This window comes from Lonchura striata, chromosome 11, assembly GCF_046129695.1.
Source record: "Lonchura striata isolate bLonStr1 chromosome 11, bLonStr1.mat, whole genome shotgun sequence".
NCBI lineage: Eukaryota > Metazoa > Chordata > Aves > Passeriformes > Estrildidae > Lonchura > Lonchura striata.
The window spans coordinates 4,050,266-4,072,367 of NC_134613.1; the positions used below are offsets into that span (position 1 = coordinate 4,050,266).

The window sequence follows — 22,102 nt, forward strand, 5'->3', positions numbered from 1 at the left end:
TAAATCTTTAAATGTTAAAAACACAGACAGTTTTGCACAAAGATGATCAAAAGACTCAGCAAAGTAAGTATTTAAAAAATCATGCATTATCAAATTCTGCGATCATAATCAAAATAAAAGCCAAGGTTAAAAACCACAATTGAACACTTAAATATATTAAAAACACAAACTTTAAACTAAGATACATTGCTAATTTTAGATAAACCGTGCCTGGCCAATCTGGTAACCTTCCAGTGCCGTCACTCTTTCTGGAAGTTTCTTATTGGAAGTATTTCCAAGCCCCAGTCGACCATAATCACCATTTCCAAATGTAAAAAGTTTGCCATCTGCTGTCACCACAGCTGAGTGCTTGAAGCCACATGACATCTGAAAGTAAAATAAGCATTACTTTTACACACATTTTAAACTTGGAAGTTTATATTGACTATTATATGTACATATGTAATACCTTTCTTGACCCTAAACCATGTTTCTTTTTAAAGAGTTAAAATACAGATATTTTAGTATTAACTATTTCTCCAGCAACTCATCTCTTAACTCTCTTCAGTGGCAATGTTATGGAGGGGGACTGGAGGATAATTGTGTGAAGAATTTGCTGTGTGATTATCTAATTTTTTAATAAAGAAACCTCCAGACAAAATCAAATATGCTTTTGTGCATTGTTAGTACTTAGGAGGAGGTCTTGGTGACCAGTTTTGTAGGTCAAAGTCACCTGACAAGGAGGAAGGGAAACTTATAAATCATGTCAGCATTTTGATAATCTTTAAATTATCCCTTTCTTCCATGGTCTATTTTCAGTCCTCTCCAGTACCAGTTGTCAATTAATACAACCTTTAACTGGAAACAACCACCATGGTTCATGAAGCCTAGAGAATTAAGAAGTTGCCTGTTTTCATGAAGTTCTACAGCATTGAGTTTCCAGGCCTGCAGCTGGAAGGAGATAGAAATATTTTGAAACCTGCACAACTTCTTCTCCCTGCAGAGCCTCGATCTGCCTGGGCCTGCGCTGCCTGTCGCTGTTCCCGTGGCCTAGCTTGCCATAGTCCCCATCTCCCCAGCTGAAGACTTCCCCACTTTCTGTCAAAGCCATGGAATGTCCATCAGACCCACAGGAGGTCACCAGCTGTGTCACAACAAAGCCTGGCAAAGACAAGCAAGAAAACAAAGCTTAGCATCATATATAACAAATTCTTACATACATTTATCCATGGGTGCTTTGTGGCAGCCAGTTAGGTCTGGAGAAAGGAACAAATAGCAGTAAGGCTTCTTTTTATAGCAATTAATTTACTTTTAATTTGAACAAAACCTTTGTTTTCTTATGGAGAACTTGTGCTTCTGCCCTGCCATTAGCTTTGAAATTAAGTGTTCCTCATTTGATCAGATAGTTTTCCTCAAAGCCTTCTTAAATTTAACCAATTTTAACATACTGCTGTTTAAATCTTAAGGAAATATGAAGATCTTGCTTATTTGTTCAAATTTTTAATTAGAAACAACAATATTTTAATGAGCAAATCTGCAGAAGAGCATCAGCAGAAGCAATTACACTAACTACCAAAATGCTTATTTATGCTGCATCACTGGATTCCTCTCAAATATAAGTTTTACCTTGAAGTGCTGAAATGACAGTTAAGACATGAAGATCATCAGAATTTCCTTGTCCCAGTCGTCCATAGCTCCCTTCACCACAAGCCAAAACTGTGCCATTGGCTTGGATGACAAAAGTACAATTCTGACCACAAACCACCTAGTTTAGAAAGACATGAAGGAATGTTAATAAATTACATACTAAATGCAGCAATGCTGTAATACTTGCATTACAGTGCACTATTTCCTTTTGCTTTCTTTGCAATTATATCAAGACAATATTCCATCGAGTCAATGCTATTTCAGAAAGCATAACTGCCACATGTATTATGTGAAAGTTGTGCAGGTATTTTAAAACCGTGCTCATATAAAATAATTCTGTGTTGCCAGATTTCAGTGGCTTCTTGGCTTGAACTTGTTGAATAATTTAAGATCTCCTTTCTAGTGAAACCCATGTTTTGAAATGCTTGAAGTCAATTCAAACAACAAATTGAAAAGACATTTAGCGAGGGATTTTGACAAGCTGTACAAACAACAGATGGCAACGATGAAATCATGACTGGTTCTAAGCGATCACCTGCTGGGCTGGGGAGAATGAAGGTGCTGCCACTGGGATCATGACATTTCTGCCAGCCTCTGCCAGCTGTCCATGCCTTCCTGCTCCCCACAGGTACACGTCACATTTGCCTCCTAAGTGCCAATCCTAGGGAAGAGCATGAAAGAAGGCTTTAGAACAAGAGCACTTTCAACAACTTGCCACATTTCAAAAGAATAAAAACCCCTCAAAACACCCCAAACCCTCCAAACCATCAATTTAACTGACCTCTGGCCTTGATGTTGCCCAAGACATGATCTGTTCATCCATGCCATTGATCCATTTACTGTTATCCTACACAGCAAAAGCCATATTTACCATGTTCAGCTCAAGAGATGCACATTATTTTTCTGTTATACAATATATATTTTCCTAAGAACAGTATTTAAATTATTCTAAACAAAATGTGTGCAGACTAGCAATGACTGTTACCCACAACTTGCGATCCAAATCAATGAAAGAAAAACTAAATTAATGATGAAGTGATTGTTACAGTGAGTCCATGGGCATTCTATTACCCCTTCCCCAGGACTCTGTGACTCTGATCAAGATAACCCTGGACCCCTTCCTGCCCCAATGGGGTTGGGGGAGAGCCAGGGAAGCCCACCCTGTCCAAAGTCTATATAGCCCCCTGACATTTCCTGTTCGTTCTCTTTTGCCCCGCTCTCCCCTTGGACACCACAGAATAAAGAGAGCTGAACCAACGTATTTCGGGGTAAGAGCCTCCTTTGGAAAACTTTGCCATCTCCTGATATTCCTCCCCTCACAGCCTCGGGCCTCTGAGCTAGCCTGATATCCAGGTGGCTGTGTGAGGTGGCGAATGTCAAGTGATCTTTTTCTACTTACTGATGCATAGGGCTTTTTGAAATTTCAACTGCAAACACTGGCTTGAAATGTTATAAGCTTGCTTCTAAAAAATTCTTAATTAAAAATTTTTTGTTTGGTTAACATAAGTCAGGAATAAAATTGACACTAGGTGTGGGAATATTACAAAAATATTACTCTTAAAATAGCATTACAAAGCTCTACATTTCTTCCTATCACATATGAAAATTACCATCAGTTTTGAGTTGTTTTCTATTTTAATGTGCAACTGACTTGCACTCATTGCACACACACAGAGCAATATTAACAGAATATTCTAACCAGTTAATTAAAAAATAAACTTATTGCTGGTGCTTTTGTTACTAAATATGTTTGTAATTCAGAGATTTCACTGCATCATACCATGTGCTGAGTAACAGCACACTTGGCTGTTAAGACAATACATCAACTTTTACCATCAGGAGAGTAAGCTCATCCTCTGGAACAGGCTCCAGGTCTGGGACAGTGAAGGACTCTGGAAACTGAGCTCCCTTGGCCAGGGCTTCAGCAGCTTTTATGGTAGTGGAGAAGCACTCGAGCCAGGCCCATTCCGTGGGGTTCCAGGCAGAGGGGTCAGGTACGCAGCTCTGGTGGTGAGGTGGCACAGGGGGGCTGCAGAGCAGCTGGTCCAGGTGCAGCCCCACGGCCAGGGATGCCAAGCACTGCATGTAGGGACTGTGAACCAGCTGGTCCCCACATACCACATGGGGCTGCAGGGCAACAGGGAGGAAAAGGGCACACCAGTTAGAAACATACACCAATCACTTCAAAATACAAGCCCTTAAAAGCTAGTCCTGTAGAACAGTACCTTCTTCCATGCTTAATTGAAGTTTTTCTAATATTTTAAATATTTTCAAATTAGAAGACTAATAGCTTTGAGAATAGTGAAACATATTTCAAGTAGAATGCAGGAAAGTCTTCTGAGTTCTCTGGTGAAAGACTGAAACCATCTGAGATCTAAACAGTGAACTCATGTCAGCCATGAATGCTAAGAAATATTCACATTTCTCATACCTTTTCATAGGCATACTGCTCCTGCAGCATCATGGGCAAGCGCTCCAGGAATGCACGCATGCACGGAGCCATGTTCAAGCCCAGAACTCCCTGCTGCTTCAGCGCAGTCCTGCATGTCGCCAGCACGTGATTAGAAGAGATCCACTCTGAGGTGCAGTTCACCACCAACACATCCTGTTCAACAGCAGTCATATTAGTCATGTTAGTAATTAAAAATTCACTAAGCAGGATCATTCAGCTCCATTGATTTATCACCAACCATCTTGATTTCTATAGGGGTCAGAAAACACAGAGGTTCAAACATTTCTGTCTCACCTTTGATCTGTTAGAGCAGGCAGCAACTCCAACCTCAGGGATCCATACTGCAGTCTGGATAGCTCCAGACCCTATCACAACACTCTGCAATACTGAACCATCCTAGTGAGAGAAGGGGTTGGAGTCAGGTGAAAAAAGAGCTACAGTTCTGTTCAAGTGCATTCCTAAGGGATGATACTCTCACAAGCTTTCAAAGCTTAAAAACTTAAAGCTTAAAACTTAAAAACTACTTAAAAACTGAACTGCTTAACCTAAGAGCAGAAACCCCTAATTTTTACCATATTGAGGAGGTAACGTAACTAAGGATTCAAAAGTGCTTAATAATCCACAATATCTAGCTCTTTAAATTAGAGTCCTCAACATAAGAGAATATTTTTCTTAACTATAACAAAACTGGCTGGTTCTACAAAACCTAACTAACATGACCAATCCTACAGAATCAATCAATACTGAACCATAAAGTACTTCAACGCTAAGTACAATTTCAAGTCATACTTTATTATTTATGATGTTATAACATTATTTTACACCACACTTTCTCTAATATATCTAACATGTGGTGGGGTGGAAGCTGGTCTGACCTTGACCATTTCAGATACTCTTACTAAGAATAAGAATCAAACCATATCAAAGATAATCTTACCCGTAAAGACCAGATATTCATGAGGCCACCAAGGCCCCCAGACACCAATGCCAGCCCATCAGGACTGAAAGCAACAGTGCGGACAGGAGTGATGTGTCCTCTCAGCTGGAACACACACTTCACTTCCACTGCCTTCCTGTATCCATCCTGCAAGCAATCACACACTTATGGAACACTGCACTACTTCCAGGAAATTGAGTAGCATGACACATCTGTATTCTGAAATAAATACTGATCAACCACACAGATGGCAAAGTTCCACTAAATAATTTAAGAACACCTAGGCCCATGACAGTATGTTATAGATAACCTGATAACATTATCAGCTTTCCTCCCCTTACAAAATGACATCAACATCAAAGACCACATTACAATTTATGTAGGTAAAAATAATCTTCACTCGTTATCTATAAAAAGCTTTGAACTCTCACTAAATTTTAGGATAAACTGATCAACTTTTAAAGGAAAGAAAACAGACGGAAATATAATCTTCAGCCTTAATCTTAAATGAATTTTTCAATTTCCCGTTCTGAAAATGCCTACACATAGACAAATGCAATGGAAACTTTTTTAGCAAATTTCTTCTCTCAGAAAACGTTAAGATTCAAGTAATTCATATTCTTCTCTTCTTTCAACTTCACAATGAGCAAAGAGAATTTCTTACACACCAAATTTCATCCTTTTACCTTGGCACTTGTTTCTTGCTCCCACCATGCTTCTGAGCAAGCTGAGTTGGACTGCAATGTGATTATTATGTCTTGGGGAACAGTCCAGACACACACCAAACCATTGTGGCATCCCCTAAAGCATGTCGAGTGACATTAGAAAAACAAAGATATTAACTAACAAAATATCAGGGGTCTGGTATTAACTTATATATTAGTAGTCTTCATGACCTTCCTATAAAACCACATTGCATCAATCAATCTAAAATAGAAATGCCTGCTTCAAATGGGTAAATACAATTTTTCCTATTCCTCACATACTGTAGCTTTTCCTTTTCTACTAAAAACATATTCTCAGAAAAAAAATTTGGATGAAGCAAGAAAAAAATTCAAAGCAGGGCCAGTACCCACAGGTCATGGAGAAAACAGCTGGTAACACAACCAGGGTCACTCTTTTTATTTGAATTCTGGAACTTTGCGAATCTCATGACAACTGACTTACTGAAGGAATAGTATTTAAAAAAAACAAGTGCTTTTCTTTGCTACAGACACTACAGACAGGTAGAAAACACCTGCAAAAGAACTATAGAAACAACAACAAAACAATGACTTACGTAGCTAACAGAAGCTGGGCCTTGGGTCCTTTCCCTGGCAGAGCACACCAGGCAATACCATTCACCAGGGCTGGGTGAGACAGGGAGTGCAGACGCCTCCAGCACCCTCCCAAACAGCCCCAGAGCTTCACTGTTTCCTCTTTGGCACAGGTCAGTAGAATCTTACCAGTTGGATCCCACTTCATACTAACAACTGTGTCCTGTTGGATTTAAAAAAAATGAAAAGTTTGTATGAAGTAACACAGTAATGAGAAGGAAATTCAGAGCTCATGTAACTTTTAATTACTAATAACAAAAGTATTTTATTCTCATATAAATCAGAGATAGTGAATTGCAATTATAAAGTCAATGCTACATTTCAGAACTATCAAATTAAAAAGACTTCAAAAAGTTTGCTGAAAGAAACAAACTGGGAAACATAGAAAAAGATGCTTTCTTTTTACTGCAAACCCTTCTCGATAATTATTCCCCAGAAGTAGCTTTGAGTCTGAGGTAGGAAAGGAAGACAGCCCATAGCAAGAAGGCAAGTACAGATTTATTGCCACAGCGTGGGACTGCCTTGCTTCACACAACCAGAGCAGCTCTTGGAAGCAATCAAGATACTGTTACTACACCTACATTTGAAGAATTCTACTCTTAGCCTAACAAATAATTAATGGACTGTTAATGACTCATTATTACAATCTGGCCAAGCAAAGGTTCTAATCCTTTGCAACTGCATATTTAGAAAAACACCTTTTGCTTTGTAGAGGAAGCTAAACAAAAACATGTGACATAATCAAAATTAAAATTTATTATGAGTACTCTTACCAAGTAAAACAATTAGTCTTTTAAATCCAGTCAATGCACAGCTGTGTGCTTAATTCACTTCCATCACTGTCATATACACATACTTCACAGTGTTTGACAGCAAAAAAAGTATCAAGTTTATCTTTCCTTTTCTTTTTTTACATTTGGTAGACTGCTCCTTTAGAGTACATTATGTTAATGTGTATCAGAAATAGGTGCGAATTTTTAAAATAACTAGCACTTGTCTTTATAAATAGCTTTCAAATAGAGAGAACAGCTTAAACAGATTTTACCTACAAAAAGTCTACATTGGTTTAAGAAAGACCAGCTGTACCTTATGTGCATCAAGGAGAACGACTCCTCCTTTTTCAGTTGGTTCCTTTGTTCCTAGGAGCAATTTTCCATCTGAATAGCCAACAGCAAATGGTCTGTCTTCACTGAACCAGGCCAGGCATGTGACAGACACTGCATGAACAGACAAACATTTATAAACAGACATTAAACATAAACATTCATTAAACTAAACTGAACTTCACTCCTACCAAAGAGGTTCTTGCAGTGCAGTTGTCTAAACTATGAAGTGCATAACAAATGTCCACCATCACCAAGGTCACTTAACATATTCTGGTCTGAAAATTTTCCTGAATTCATATGATAAAGATAAAACTGAGTGTTACTAATGACAGTTGCTGAGATTATTTTGTACTAATTTTCTCATTCTTCTTTTTATGAAAATAATTGAATTTATATTCCTGGCATAGTGAAAAGAACTATATCAGGTAAAAGAAAAAGGGTAGACTGAATCTTATATATGTATCAGAAATAGGCTTCTAAAAAATGCTCTGAAAACAACTTGCCTCCCCCTAGCAATTAGATATTGCTTCACTTGATTCTGCCAAAAATTATCCGTAGGCTTCCTGAAGAAGCCAGATGCAAAACCACACTATACCATCAAAAATCTGCTATTGATGTCCTTTGGGACTGAAGCTATAAAGGAAAACTGACAATCATTGAGGAATTCAGATGACACTGTGCAGGCTATCTGCAGACAGAGCAGACACTGCCAGGGATCTCTGCTGTTTGTCCACAATCACAAGGAATGGCAAAATTTTACCAGATTACTACACACTGTCTCTGCTGTGGGGAAATCAGGGTGCAGATAGAGATCCCACAGACTTGTCTTCTCCCATGAACCAGAAATCATACCCCATGAACAATAACCAAAAACTGTTATATACATCCTTAATAAAAAGTGGGAGTGTGTTCACAATTTTAATTTCAAATACTGATGCAGTCTCTTACCATCCTTTCTGTAGCAGTGTTCCAGTTCCAGCCGGTGCATGGCTGAAATATCCACAACTTCAATAAGAGCCAGAGATCCATCCATGCGCCCAATTAACAACAGTTCTGGAGCATCTCCTGTCCATGCTGCAGGTGGCCCTTCTTCTGGCCAGGCTAGAGCAGATACCCAGTGTGACTGAAGATCTAATAAGCCTTTTCCTCCTAGGAGATCAAAAAGTCTGTTAAAACTACTTCATCTTCATAAAGAAAAGAAAACAATAATACTTCCATGGGAAAGTATTTTTTTCCCATGGGGGAAAAAAAAAAAAAATCAAGAGATCTCATTGAGAGCTACAAATTCACTTAAATTACAAGAATATAAAGCAATGGTTCACTAATCTATGCAGACACAAAATCTAGGCAACAAATCTCAATTATCATTCAACTTAGGTAGTTTTGTTAAGGAAGGAAGCTGAATTCTTCAGTACCCAGTAAATTTATACTTTTATTGGGGACTATGTATTACCATAGGCATAGTAACTGGTGACTTTTTTAAGTCCAAAGCAACAGAATGAGGTTTACAAACTACAGGGATTAAAAATCTTCCTCTCAAAGATGTGTATCACACATCCACTTGGGGTTAGTGCCTTTCTCAAACTAAACATGTTCACAAGAGACTGTGGGAGATGGCAGGGATTTAAACTGGACAGTAAACAAACATGCGGTGACTTGGCAGCTCCCCATACTTCTGTATGCTGGACCACGAAGCGCCCACAGGTGGCTCAGGACGTACCATTGACTTGCCAGATGTTCACCATCTTTTCTGTAGCTCCAGCCAGGTACTTGCCACTGATGCTCCAACAGATAAGAGATAAACTAAGGTCACTGGGTGACCCCAGACCTTCTTCAAAGTCACCCTCTCTGTAACAGAATAAACAAATGAAATTAAGAGGCTATTTTCTTTAAGCACACAGGAAAACCTAATACTCATAAAATATCTGAGTTCAAACCTCAAGTCCTGCCATTGCAACGGATTTACATAAAACATTTTTTGCTCACAGTACTACGTTTCCCTCTAAAACCACTTCAAATTACAGAATGAGATACTACTTATTTTCCAGAAATTTCAAATTAATTTTCAAACGGAAACACTTTACCTATTTAATCTCAAATTTAACATCTTCAGCAAGGCAAAATTTTCTGGGAAGTCACGAAATGAAACAATAGCGTGGACAGAAATAAAAGAGGCACATCTTACTATCAATTCTACTTTAAACTCTTCCTCCTGTTACAATCTTGTTACACTATTCTAAAACTCCATTTTAAAGTCTGCTTTGCCTAACTGTAAAAGGGGTGAAGATACCTTTATTGCCCTCAGGCTCACATACAAGAGCTACATTTGTTTACTGCTTTTAGTACCAGAACAATGAAGAATATAATACTGTTATATCATTTTGCTTGTTTCTTTTAAGGCCACATCTAACACCAGCAAGCAAACTACGAACTAAAGAACTAAGCCAACTACTAAAAAATTGTCACAAAATAACCTAGTAGTTCACTATTGCTTCTTCATTCTTTCAAGTTCAACTACGCTTCACTAAAGAATTAGATTTTAATCCTTCCTTTTGCTTTCTTCTTTTCTGGACACACCCAAATGACAAAAAAAGTACTTCCAAGACACTCATGTAGAATTACATTTAGTTCCTGTATCTCAGAAGTCAGAATTTTTTTTCACACTTGAATCAATGACTTCCAATAATCATGTTATATGCTAAAGCTGTCCACTGGAACCCAGTGAAGGGATAACTCACTTTTCTGCTACATGACAGTTCCATACAATTTTTATTTTACCCTTGTCTCCTTATATCAATTAATTAAGGACCTTTTTAAACAGCATTGACCAGATCTCTTTATAGAGACTCTTAACAGATTGACATTTAAGTTCTGTTTTCAGTTTTAACCTATTTAATTTATTTTTCATGCCATAAATACAGCAACGGAAAACAAAGGAGAGATTTTAAGTGCAGGAGATAATGATAACAGCCTATCCTGCAGTATTTTACTATTTGAAGCTGTACTTGTGTATCTGGCTGTTGTAAAGAATCAACTTACAACTTGTTGAGCACACAGGTCTGTTGCAATGAATATTGCTTCTTTGTCACATTCCACACTCTGATGGTGCCATCATTCCCACTTGTTGCCAAAAGTCCTTTTTTATTACACCAAACACATGTCATGACCTAAAAATACCAAAATAACCATGGCAAAACTGGAATTTACAACTTGGGTATGTTTGCTCACTAATATAAAGCAAACACTAACCAGTGAGACAGTGATTGAAATACCCTGTAACAACCAAACTAGACTTATTCTTCTACTTTTACAGCATTATTTACTGCAATTAAGCAGGCTTAATAGGGACAACACACTTCATACAGCCCTATGCTCCACTGGCCACTACTGCACAGAATACTGCATAAATACCTTAATTATTATGACAGAAAAATTAGTGCAAATTAAGATCTAAGGAAATATTCTGCTGATTCTGCTGACTTTATATATCATGACAACATTTTCATGACCCTCTTAATTGAAGCCTCAAAGAAACTGAACGTTTCTGTGCATCAGAGATGCAACAACTTACATCAAGCAACAACTCTATCTCCAAAAAACTACTTCCTGTGGGAAATCATTTCAGTCAGTGCAATTGTAAAATGATACTATCTTCCTTTTACAGTGCTCTGCCAAAGAGAGAAGGGCAGCAGATGCAGTGAGGGAGCCATGCTTACCCTGTTCTGGTGAGCCTCAAGCTTGATGAAGGAGCACTTGCGCAGGTCTCCGCCCATGTCGGCAAGGGTCTGCGGTGCGCTCTGGTTGTCGCGGTCGTGCGCGGCCAGCGTGCAGACCAGCTGCTGCGCTGCCCACTGACGGTGCTGCGACGACAGGCGCGATGACAGGCAGCACGCAGCCAGCGCATTCGCCAGCTCCAGAGGGCCTACAGCAGAGGGATCATAGCAAGGATGGGCATACAAATGGGCAATTAAACCTGCTTAGACAAAACAGTGAGATGATGCCTACATGAGTGAACACAGCAACAGCCAACATTTCCAGAAAGAGATTAACAAGCATCTTAACACAACATTGCAATCATGTGAACTACAGTAAAAAGAACAGAATTCCAAATAGCCTTATTCTCATGATATGAAAATGGTTCATCAAAGAGTGAGTGCTTTCTAAACAGGAAAAGCCTCCTCTGACAGAGACCTGCCACTGTCACTGCACTCTTTCCCTCTCTATCCCAGGAGCAGCCTGGGGGGAGGCACAGCTCTTGCTTTGCGGCTCCCTGACCAGAGGACAGGCAGCACAAACTTCTGCCTGAGACACAGGACAGCACTTGAGTAGTGGTAATCAGCTGTTACCCTCCTTAATTTCATCAGGAGGCACAACCAGGCTCAATATCTCAGCTCTATAACTTTGAATACACACAAGTTCAGACTATACTTTGAAGTTACAGAGTAAGACCATATTTCTGAGTAAAATGTGTATCATAAACCATAACATTCCTTTGATCAAAGCAAGTTTTGTCCATTTTTAAAAGGGTATCTATAATTATTCTAGCAAGTCTCTCCCTTACATACAAATGAAGAACTGAAGATCTAACAATTAATATTTAAAAACAAAGCTGTATCATACCTTTCTTTTCAATTTCAGCTTTATCATAGTTTGGCCTCAGTTTGGCCCCTTTGTCAGCCAACAATGCTACTAGTGCTTGAGTAACCACAAAATTTGGAGATGTGACAAGTTTGTTTTCTTCTGCAATTCCTCTTAAAAAACTTGGTAAAAATTTTCTCTGAATTGGATCATCAACTGTTGTCAAGTTCACACCAGTTGCTGCAGAAATCAAATTCTGAAAAGAAGAAGCTGATGGTAAATACTCAGAACAAACAGAACTATCAAATTTAGAAACATTTTCAGTTGTATAAATTGCACTTAGCTTTACAGATCTTCCTTTAATTTTTCTGTTCTCTGCATAGAACTGACTCAATTAAAAAACCAAAACCTTAACAGAACAACCCTATGAACAGAAAAAGCACATCCATTTTCCCCCTTTGAAACAAGTACTCGGCAAAGACACATACAGTTACTTCATTTTTACCAATGATCAAACATACCCCTGTGCAAAGCCATGAAAAAGGACTCTAAGGTCATCTTCAAACTGAGAGCAGTCTCACCTCAGTTGAGAGGGTAAAAGCACAAGTAATCGTAGTAGTCTCAAGTACGTACTAAAGTCCTACCTGTGTACACAACCGCACCAGCAGCTTTGCAGCACTGGGAGTGTTTGATGCCAAGCAGCCAACTGCAGTGCTCAGGTAGGCAAGGCAAGAGATGGGCTTGCTGGTTTTGCTGTGGATGCCCCTGGATCTCTCCGTGCAGCTGGACACTATGGATGGACTTGTGGACAGGCCTGCCCTCCCCGCTGCCGCCAGGCACATCAATCGGACCAAAGTGCGGATGTCTGTCAATCCCAGGGATTCAAGGCCAGCTGCCAGGCTACAACTGGAACCACTGTGGAAATGGATATAAAACCCTGGGTTCAAAAGAACAAAATCAGCAGAACTTTTTCTCTTAGCAGTGTTATTGTAAGTACAGACACAAGAATTGCTTCCCCAATTAGTTTGAAACGGCATCGTTATCAAACAGAACTGGGTAGCTGGTAACAAAAGGAAAGGTGGAAGCGTTGCCAAAGATGCCACGAACCTAACAGACAGAAGTGAGAGCGCTCTCATAACCATTGTTCTTGCCAGGAGCACTTGGGCAGCAGCTGTCACTCTTCTGAGAGCCACGACACGGTCATGTGGATTTATCAGGGCAGCTGCTTGTTCTCCTAAGGTTATCCTGCCAGAAGAACTTTTTTCTATTGAGCCGTGACAGCCTTGGAAATAATGATGATTTGCATTAGTGTTTACAGAAAAACAAAACATTATCATATAGCAATAGGCTGACTTTGCTTCTGTGCTTAAGTTACTCATTTTTTCAGTATTTCATACATACAGAACTACAATAATAATTACAAAACAGAAAATACACGCCTGAAATACACTCCATAATTTAAGTATTCCTTATTATCAAAGAGACATGACCACAATCTGACATACTTAATCTTAATCCCTCTGATTCCCTTTTCCATCATTGAGGACTATTCTTATGTCCCAACTTAAATCCATTCACTGGGTTCTGCAAAACATGTTACTGGATCTACTGTTTGACTACGGTCACAAGTTTCATTGGCAAAATTCAATCCTTCTGTCAATTCATAATGTCTCACACTCCTCTAATTTCACTGTAATAAAAGGACAATTCAGAGTTGGTCTCCACTTCCTCATGGGGACAGGCAGGAAATACTGTCAGGATGTTCCTGCCTTGCCTCTAGAAAAAGCCCACTAAAAAGGGAAGGAGGAGGTGACAGTTGTTATTATTATTTTTGCTGCTGGTTTTATTATCTTTCTTTCTTTAAATGAAATGGATTTCAAATGTACCTATTTGCATCAGTGTTTCTTCCATACTGTTGGTGGCTGTCACCATTGCAACTGAAGCACCTAGAGGGTCACTGTCAGGGAACTGAACAGGTTCAGGTACAATGCGTCGATCATTTAACCCAAGAGGCCCAGCCAATAGTTCAAACTCCTCTTCTCCTGTTAGCTTTTCATCTTCATCCACATCTAACATGTCCCAGTCTTCTAGAATTGGAGAAATATAATTAGACTTGGTTACAAAAGCTCAAATATTAAATAATTTCAAATAATTAAAAAAACCAAACAGTAGATGGTCTAAAATGCATATTGTAATCTACAGCACAGAAGAATTAAAAACTCAGCTTCTGATGTTGACATAGACATAACAAAGTAAGTCAGCAAAACAAAATCCTGTTCTCTCTCTATTCAAGTTGATCTTTATACTGCACAAATATTTTCTGGAAGATTCTCTGAAGCATCAAACTAACTGCTCTTTAAAAACACAGACATTAGGGGTCATCACATACAGCACATGACAGCTCCAAAACCTAGGGTACAGTGAAAAGTGCAAGCAACTAAATCATTATAACAAGTGTGCATTTCAAAGGACCGATGTTGAAGTTAGAAAGACTGATGTTAGAAAATTCTGGTCTTCATGTTTATCAAAAAAGCATGTGTTAGCTCCTGGGTTATAACTGAACACCCAGGCTTTTGCTTTTCATCCCCAGGGAGTTAAAAAAAACCCAACAACAAAGAAAAACCACTTTAATTGTAATTCAGAGAGGCACTTCCTTCACTTGCCAACCAATTACACATGTCAGCTTATATTTATTAATCTCTCTGCTCTGTCACACTCCACACAGAGTAAAATCAGAACACCTTTGATCTCCAGCAGAAACACTTGTCCTAAGTACTGCAGCATTCATTTAGTCTCAAATAGATAAATGTGATAAATCACACAGCTGTGATCACAGGAGCTGCAGAATGAACCAGAATCACAGAACCACCTGGAAAGGTTTTCTACACACATCAGAAATAATCTGTTTAAAGTGAAAGCCACCCTCAGGATGCTCTCAGCCTGGACAGAGGGAGAAAAATTAAGAACAAGACTAATGGCAGACTTTTGGGACAGTAACATACACTAATTAATTTCTCCCACAAAGGCAGCTGAAGAAAGATATTTGAACATAAGATTTTGTATGTGCAGTTCTGGATGTAACATCTCCTCACAAGACCTTATCAGCCCCAAGTTAGGTGTTTGCCCTTTCAGCTGCCTAAATTGGAAAGATGGGAGAAGGAATTCACTGATTTTTTTCGTCTGATTTGAACTAAATAAATCCCCAAAACTAAAATACTGTATCTAACTGGAAAAGATTTTAAAATACACCTTCAGGTGTATTTGCATGAAAGTACCTCATAGAATAAAACAAAACCCCATGCAACTTAAAAACATACCTTCATAGACACTGTCTTGTTTACCTATTAGATCAGGAGCCTGGCCTTTGTATCTATATGAAAAAATAACAAAGAAAGTTACTGAGTGGCTCTAATATTTTATAAACATACATAACCATTTTAAATTTGGCTCCCTTTTTAGTCTAATTTTACTGTTAGGTCTGTATGCATTTATGAATGATTAATGATCCAGAAAAGCCTAGTAACAGAGAAACCAATAAAATGGCTTCTGAAAGTGTGAGTGGAGGGGGGAAGCACTTTGCAGTACTAATGTATAGAAAGTCCATAGAAAAAATACTGGAATTGCCAGACAAAATTGTTTAAGAGTTTTGAAAAGTCAATAAGGAGGAGGCAATATTCCAATAAATTATTCCTTGTTCTTAATTTAGAAACCAGAAATACCAAAGCAACCTTTTTTTCCTAAATATGCATTTGTCAAATACAGAGGATTATTTTAAGTATGAGAAAATCCTGCTGGGAATTCTTCTCTCTTAAATCAAATCCATAAAATGCTGATGGCTCGTAACCACGTTTAGTTTCCTTTCTTTATCCACTGTCTCCTATTTCTGTACCTTTCCGAGGCTGACATTTTAGATTTGCTCTTGAGGGCCAGGTATTTCTCTCTGCAGATGCCACACAGAAGGTAGTAGGGGTTCCCACTGCCGCACTCCCCCCCGAACCAGCCGTCCACATAGGAGCCGTTGCTGCGGTAGCCCTGGCGGTTGGCACTGCGCCCACAGCCAGGGTGGTTCCTCTTCATGTGCTGGTTGAAGCTGACCACACTGGATTCACACAGCTCACAAACCACCACTTCTTCTCTATCTTCAGATTCACAGACGTGCTGCACAGCAAGATTTTCACATGCTATTTTTATAGAATAAGTGTCAGATATAAAACATCCCAATATCCTTAGATGGGTGTCCCTACACATTTCTGTCACTGAGTGATTATTTATATGGTTGACTTGTACAAAAGCAAAGCAGAAACATGTAATTTATGATGAAGACCATCTCAGAACAGGAAAAACATTTGAAATAAAGTTTTGGAGGACCCAATTTCCTATTTCATGTTAGATTGACTCAAGAACTCTTTGACAGTGTAACTTTTCATTTGTTAACACTGTCACATTCAACACTGTATCTGGTTCTCCTCAGAACTTGTCTGAAACTAGAGCTAACAAGGAAAAGAATCCTTTTTTGCTTTCAATCAGATTTCACATTTACTGGGCAACAAAAATTACCATTTGTGTCAGCAAATATCAAGGTTTTATCTCAATATGAAGTCCATATTTCATAATTACACTTTTGTCCGCAGTCAGTAATTTAATCGAGATGTTTCAGTGACACAAGTGCTCTGAAAAATTCAATATGCATCCTGCAACTTACTTCCACACCAAAGCTAGGTAGCATCATAACCAGGAGATGAAAAGCTGAATCTTATGGGTTGATTGTCTAAACTGACATGGATAACCCGGAAATTAACAAAGTGCTGTTATTATCTTTGCTTTCCGCCTCAATAGTTTATTTAGTGCTCTAACAGAAAATTCAGTGAGGACTGTCACCACATCCTTCCCAGAAAATGGACTACATGACACAAGAAAAACTTACTTATGTGCAAATTATGTTTCTAGAGATTAGATATTATTAGCACTAGCAGGAGAAGAAACATTTATAACTGTCCTTGCTATCTCACACAGCTAAGCCATCCTGGGAACACCTATTTGATTTCCAATTAGTATTATCAGAACAACTATATGAGCTCTGTTCTCATCTTTCAGGGAAGTGAAAAGAAAACTACATGTGGAAGTGTGCAGAGCAAGAAACACAAGAAATCAATATTCTTAATCTAGAAGTGATGCTACAGAATACAAGACGATTTTAAGCACTGTTACTTTAAACTTGAGAATACAAGCATGCAAAAAGCAGTAAGTTAAAGCAGCCCCTGCTGCAGTCACACACACCCAGGTAGGCCAATCCAGTACCTCTGGGATCCACATTCCCAGAATATCATTATCACTAGCCAGGTCTTGCCCAAACATAGCTTCCATTGCTTCATCATCAAGGTCAATCTCCAACTCCTCATCCAAGTTGAAGTCATACAGTGCCCCTGGATCTTGCTGCAAGGAGTTCCCTTCCCTGCGGCTCTGGTTCCTGTGGGCCTGCACTGAGCGGTACAATCCCGCTCAAGGTGGGAAAAGAGAGAAACAGGAAAGCAGGACTTTTATTTTCCATGACAGAGAGCTGGCTGTACTTCCAGTCTCCTTTTTAACTCTTCTGCTAAACAATCTAGTTATCACCACATAAAACTCTTAAATAAACATTGGCATACATTGAGGAGTTTTCTAAATGCCATGCAAAGTCCCAGTCCCCTTCCTATTAATTTCCTGGAAAGGAAAGCCCTTGGAATTCTTTCAGTCCTTACCAGCACGTGCCAGCAATGTTCGGGCAGCTAAATCAAATTTGTGTCTCCGTGTGACAGCTGACCGACTTCGAGAGGGAGGGCCACTCGCTGCAGCTGCATTATCCACATGATCCAGATTATCAGGGCTACAGAAATTTGGAGTTTACAGGTCAATTAAACCAAGTTTTAAACAATCACATACAGTAACTAAGTCATACTTATTAGCATTTTTTCCTTTCTTTAATGGAAGAAAAAAAGGAATTCAAGAATTTTCCATTCCAAGGAGCATGCATATACTGTTTTGACTGTAAGAGTTACCTCAAACAAATCAAATACAGCAAAGTCAACTCCTATTTGATCTTCCAGAGCATCTAAGCACAGCAGAAATTTTGAGAGAGCACTTATTTTATACTAGGTTAATTAGTAGATTGAATAGTAAATTAATCAGCTTGAATTAGTTTTTTCTCCTCTTTTGAAGAAATAAAATCATCTCTGTTGTTGCTGGCTGAGTCAATTTGCCTTTGGCCTAACATGTGAATTTAATAAAACATGAATTTAATGGAATTTTGCTTTATCACTTGGTCTTTTAGTTAAAATACAACTATTAGTTTAAAATAACTAATAACTATTAGTTAAAATACAACCTAATTTTTTCATTTTTTTTCCTTTTTTTGTTGTGAAGAAAACATGTTCAGTTACATTCTTCCCCAGTTCTGCACACAAATAGTATAGGAAAATAAATGCACTATGTACACCTAATTTAATTGCATCTTTGCTTCTGCTCATGCTGTAACAAAATTCAAAAGCCGCATTACAAAGTAACTCTCCATTAGCAACAATGAATTTTTAAGATTTCCAGTTTCAGGAAAAGACTACAAGCAATTACAAGAAAATTCTTCTACCTCTCACTAAAGCCTTCCTCCATTTCAGGAGCATCAGCAGAAGGGATATCACCTGAAGACTGCAAATAGCAATGATCTCCAGATTTCCCACCAGTGCCAGAGACAATTGCTCCATGCCGTGACTCTGCGGTCCCCTCTGACTGAGGCTCTTCATCATCTTCATTTCCAGGATGCTCAATCATCCACATGGCCAGCACTGTGATGTTCTGTGCATCTGCTTCTCCTCTGGCACCTGAAAGCAGGAAAACCACACTTAAGAACTGTATTTTACCACTGATGGTTACAAAAAAGTAATCTGTTTTTCCACAGAAATGGTTATAGAACTTAAAAATTAGATATTTTACTGGAAAGCAAGTGTTTCATGTGTATCCAATATTTCAGTTAAACTGATATTACAGCTATAGATTACCTGTAGCTTCCATAGCTTTTGCAATTTGCCTGAGGGAGAACCCCATTTCTAGCAAGGGAACAGCAATGGCAGGAGGAGGAGGGGATGTTGAAAGTCGGCTGCTTGGATCAGACAAAGCTTAAAAGACAGAAAATGATAACTGTAAAGCACAAATATTTCTCTAGTGTTACTTTATTACACCTTACTTTGTATATCAGCTAGAACTAAGGAAATAATTACTCAACTTTTCTCTCAATTACACTCCACAAAGTAAGATACTTTCTGTAACAAAACCAGATGGAGTTCATTCCTCTTTGCAACACAGATTATGTTGACTGACTCTGTTTGATTCAGTAGGATAGTGATGATATGCAAAGAACTATTTAAGCAATTTCTATTGTTTTCATTTTGAACTGTATCAATTATCTATCTGATCTATATGTAGGTAGCCTAGATAAAGTTATCCTTGTCCAAATCATTAAGATTCCCAAATGGTGAGATCATTATACATTCCTCTTAAGGTACAGAAAAATACCTCAGCTGAACTCGGAACTTATCTGAAAAACCTCTTTGCGGATGATGGCTGTGTTTCATTGCAGAGTCATTCAAGGGACTCTAAAAAGGTCAGTTACTGCCCCAAACCCACAGTTTCTTTCTGACTTGCCATAAAAGTGATGGCTAATCAGTGAAGGCAAAAATGCACTAACAAACAAACACTGTTGTAAAGACACTATCATGACTAGAAGTAAGTAATCTCATCATTAAATCAAAAGGAAAAAAAAGAGAAGCAACTGAGGAGATCAGTTGCTATGCAACACATGAACCACTAAACGCCCCACTTAATAGCACAGATGTAAGGGCAAGAATAAAAAGTACTGGTGAATGTACCATAAAATGCATCAATTCTTGTTTTCTTGTTTTCTGTGATCTAACAAAAGCTAGAAAATTACTGCATTTACCAAGTACACTGTATCTACTGTTTTGTGTACTTACCAAGTACACAAAATTACTACACAACCAAGTAAAAAAGCCCAAACCAGATGAACATTTTGAAGCAGTTAGCAATTATACTTCATTACTGTCCACAGCTTTTAAAAACTAATTTCATTTGCTTGATAAAGCCTACAGCTAATATAATCTGCATTTTTTCCTAAGATAGTGACTGAAAGGTATCCAACAATGCTTTGCATGTTAGTTTTCCTTAAAAAGAACATCTGTTGGGTTTCCATCTCTTAAAACATGGCCCCTGAGCTCCTGTGACTTTCCTAACTTGTCCCCATTTCTACTCCACTGACAAGTTTACCGGTGCGATTGGCAGGCCTTGCAGACTGGGAATCTGGAGAGGTCAAACTTTGTCTTCTTCCAACTTCATCTGAAGGAGATGTTGGTAAAGAAGATATTGGAGGAGTCTGAGCACGTCGTGCCGGAAGTACAGTTGTAGTAGGATAACTGGAGAACATTTGCCTTGAAAAAAGAACAATATACATTTATGTTGAACAGAACCATGCTGAAAAAGGTCTGACACAAGAAGTACATCCAATTGGAGTACACTTGGTAAATCCTACTTGATGCAAATGAATTTAGTAAGGGTAAGACACAGCACATACTTTGAGGTAACAGCTCATTCCTACCAACTTTATATGTACAGTTAAGTTCTAAGAACAACATTAAAAAAAAACCTCAGTAACCAGGAGGTTTCCTAGGAGATAAAATATAAATAAACACTTTTCCCATTTCCATGATTTGTTCAGAACTCAGGCTGACTAATAAATTAAGGCTGGCTTACTAAAGTATTTGATGTTCACTGTTGTAGTATGAAGACATTGTTCTGGCTTTTATCAAAAGATGACTGCAAAACTGCTATGAATTAATAAACTTAGAGAAGTATTCTATGCAAGGTAAAGCAGATTCCCTTCAACAGCACAAATTGCCTCTGCAAATTCAGTAGTTTATTTTCCATTTCAGTATGTCAGGGTAAGCCAAAACAACATCTTAGCTTTACAGGATGTTACCTACCAAGACCTATTATAGTTTGAGAATCAATGTTCATTAAAAATGACTTTTAGAGATTTAAAATTTAAACTATACCAAATAAACATGAGAACTGAAGAAAAATTTAAGGAGAACATTTTCTCCTTAAAGAATTCAGCTGTTACATTTATAAACAGTGTGTAGCAAAAGCTTAACAGCTTTCTAATAAAAAACACAAAACCTGCAAGGCAAAGCAACATTTAAACTGTGTCCCTCTGCAGGGGCAGTTCTTGGCAGCATTTTTAAGGGCTTAGGCAGCTAAAGACATATTCTACCTAAACCATGCAACTGGTGTTCTACACCCAGAGAATCATACATGCTAAAAGGGTATTTTACCTCAGCAGACTGAGAGGCATAACACCAGGTGATTCTGACGCTGGAACTGTTTCTGTATCAGTTACTGGAGTAGTAGCAGTGGTGGTATCCTCCAGAGAGCTGCTCATGAAAGATGTTGTGCTAGAAGCAGAAGGGCTGGTCGTAACTGGTGTCTGGGCTTGCTGAGACTGATCACCTTCTTCTACTTGTTGCTCCACTTCTGCAACAGAAAAATAAGGATGTTACAGCAACATTAATATAATTGTGCAGATCAAAACAGTACCCATGGCTAAACTTTCAACATTCAAAAATAAGTATCATTATTTAGAATTCATCCCAGACAAAGAAAGGGGTGTGCAGAGTCTGCCACTAACTCATGGACTTGAGTAAAGAAATCAGTCCAGGAGCTCTTGCTGTTCTCACAGTGATACAAGGTAAATAACAAACAAACCATTTACTTATGCCAAAGTTTATGATATTCAGCTTCATGGTTGCAACAGCTTGGATTATTCTCAAAACAGACAAAAGGGGAAGAGGTCTTAGAAGTACAGCTGATTAATTATAAACCCATTTTTAACTTAGCTATGCAAGTAGCATTTTTAAGGGGTTTTTATTGTTGGTTTAGAAGAAGTGCAAATCCTTCTGACAAGTATATACAGCATTGATCATTTTTGTAAGTATTAAAGACATTAAAAACTCTTATTTCTGATTGATATGCATTCAATTTTTTATTA

The 22,102-nt window shown here is 38.4% G+C and overlaps 1 protein-coding gene across 5 annotated transcripts in view; it reads right to left on the bottom strand.

Annotated features, from left to right (window-relative positions):
- HERC1 (HECT and RLD domain containing E3 ubiquitin protein ligase family member 1) overlaps positions 1-22,102 on the bottom strand; it is an 84,078-nt gene that overhangs the window by 8,796 nt on the left and 53,180 nt on the right. For 3 of the 5 annotated variants that reach the window (XM_021548303.3, XM_021548302.3, XM_077785823.1), the window contains exons 39-66: positions 21,390-21,588; positions 20,326-20,486; positions 19,044-19,160; positions 18,635-18,866; positions 17,754-17,878; positions 17,293-17,513; positions 15,905-16,173; positions 15,333-15,385; positions 13,902-14,102; positions 13,123-13,297; positions 12,660-12,930; positions 12,058-12,271; positions 11,154-11,410; positions 10,477-10,604; positions 9,158-9,285; positions 8,386-8,586; positions 7,418-7,548; positions 6,295-6,494; positions 5,702-5,816; positions 5,016-5,162; positions 4,373-4,474; positions 4,058-4,231; positions 3,460-3,753; positions 2,408-2,473; positions 2,162-2,287; positions 1,606-1,744; positions 959-1,140; positions 211-366 (exon numbers count right to left, since the gene is read on the bottom strand). In XM_021548303.3, coding sequence (XP_021403978.2) covers positions 211-366; positions 959-1,140; positions 1,606-1,744; positions 2,162-2,287; positions 2,408-2,473; positions 3,460-3,753; positions 4,058-4,231; positions 4,373-4,474; positions 5,016-5,162; positions 5,702-5,816; positions 6,295-6,494; positions 7,418-7,548; positions 8,386-8,586; positions 9,158-9,285; positions 10,477-10,604; positions 11,154-11,410; positions 12,058-12,271; positions 12,660-12,930; positions 13,123-13,297; positions 13,902-14,102; positions 15,333-15,385; positions 15,905-16,173; positions 17,293-17,513; positions 17,754-17,878; positions 18,635-18,866; positions 19,044-19,160; positions 20,326-20,486; positions 21,390-21,588 — 4,784 coding nt within the window. The remainder of the gene's footprint in view (positions 1-210; positions 367-958; positions 1,141-1,605; positions 1,745-2,161; positions 2,288-2,407; positions 2,474-3,459; positions 3,754-4,057; positions 4,232-4,372; positions 4,475-5,015; positions 5,163-5,701; positions 5,817-6,294; positions 6,495-7,417; positions 7,549-8,385; positions 8,587-9,157; positions 9,286-10,476; positions 10,605-11,153; positions 11,411-12,057; positions 12,272-12,659; positions 12,931-13,122; positions 13,298-13,901; positions 14,103-15,332; positions 15,386-15,904; positions 16,174-17,292; positions 17,514-17,753; positions 17,879-18,634; positions 18,867-19,043; positions 19,161-20,325; positions 20,487-21,389; positions 21,589-22,102) is intronic. The other 2 variants (XM_021548304.3, XM_021548307.3) reach the window with 2 other exon arrangements.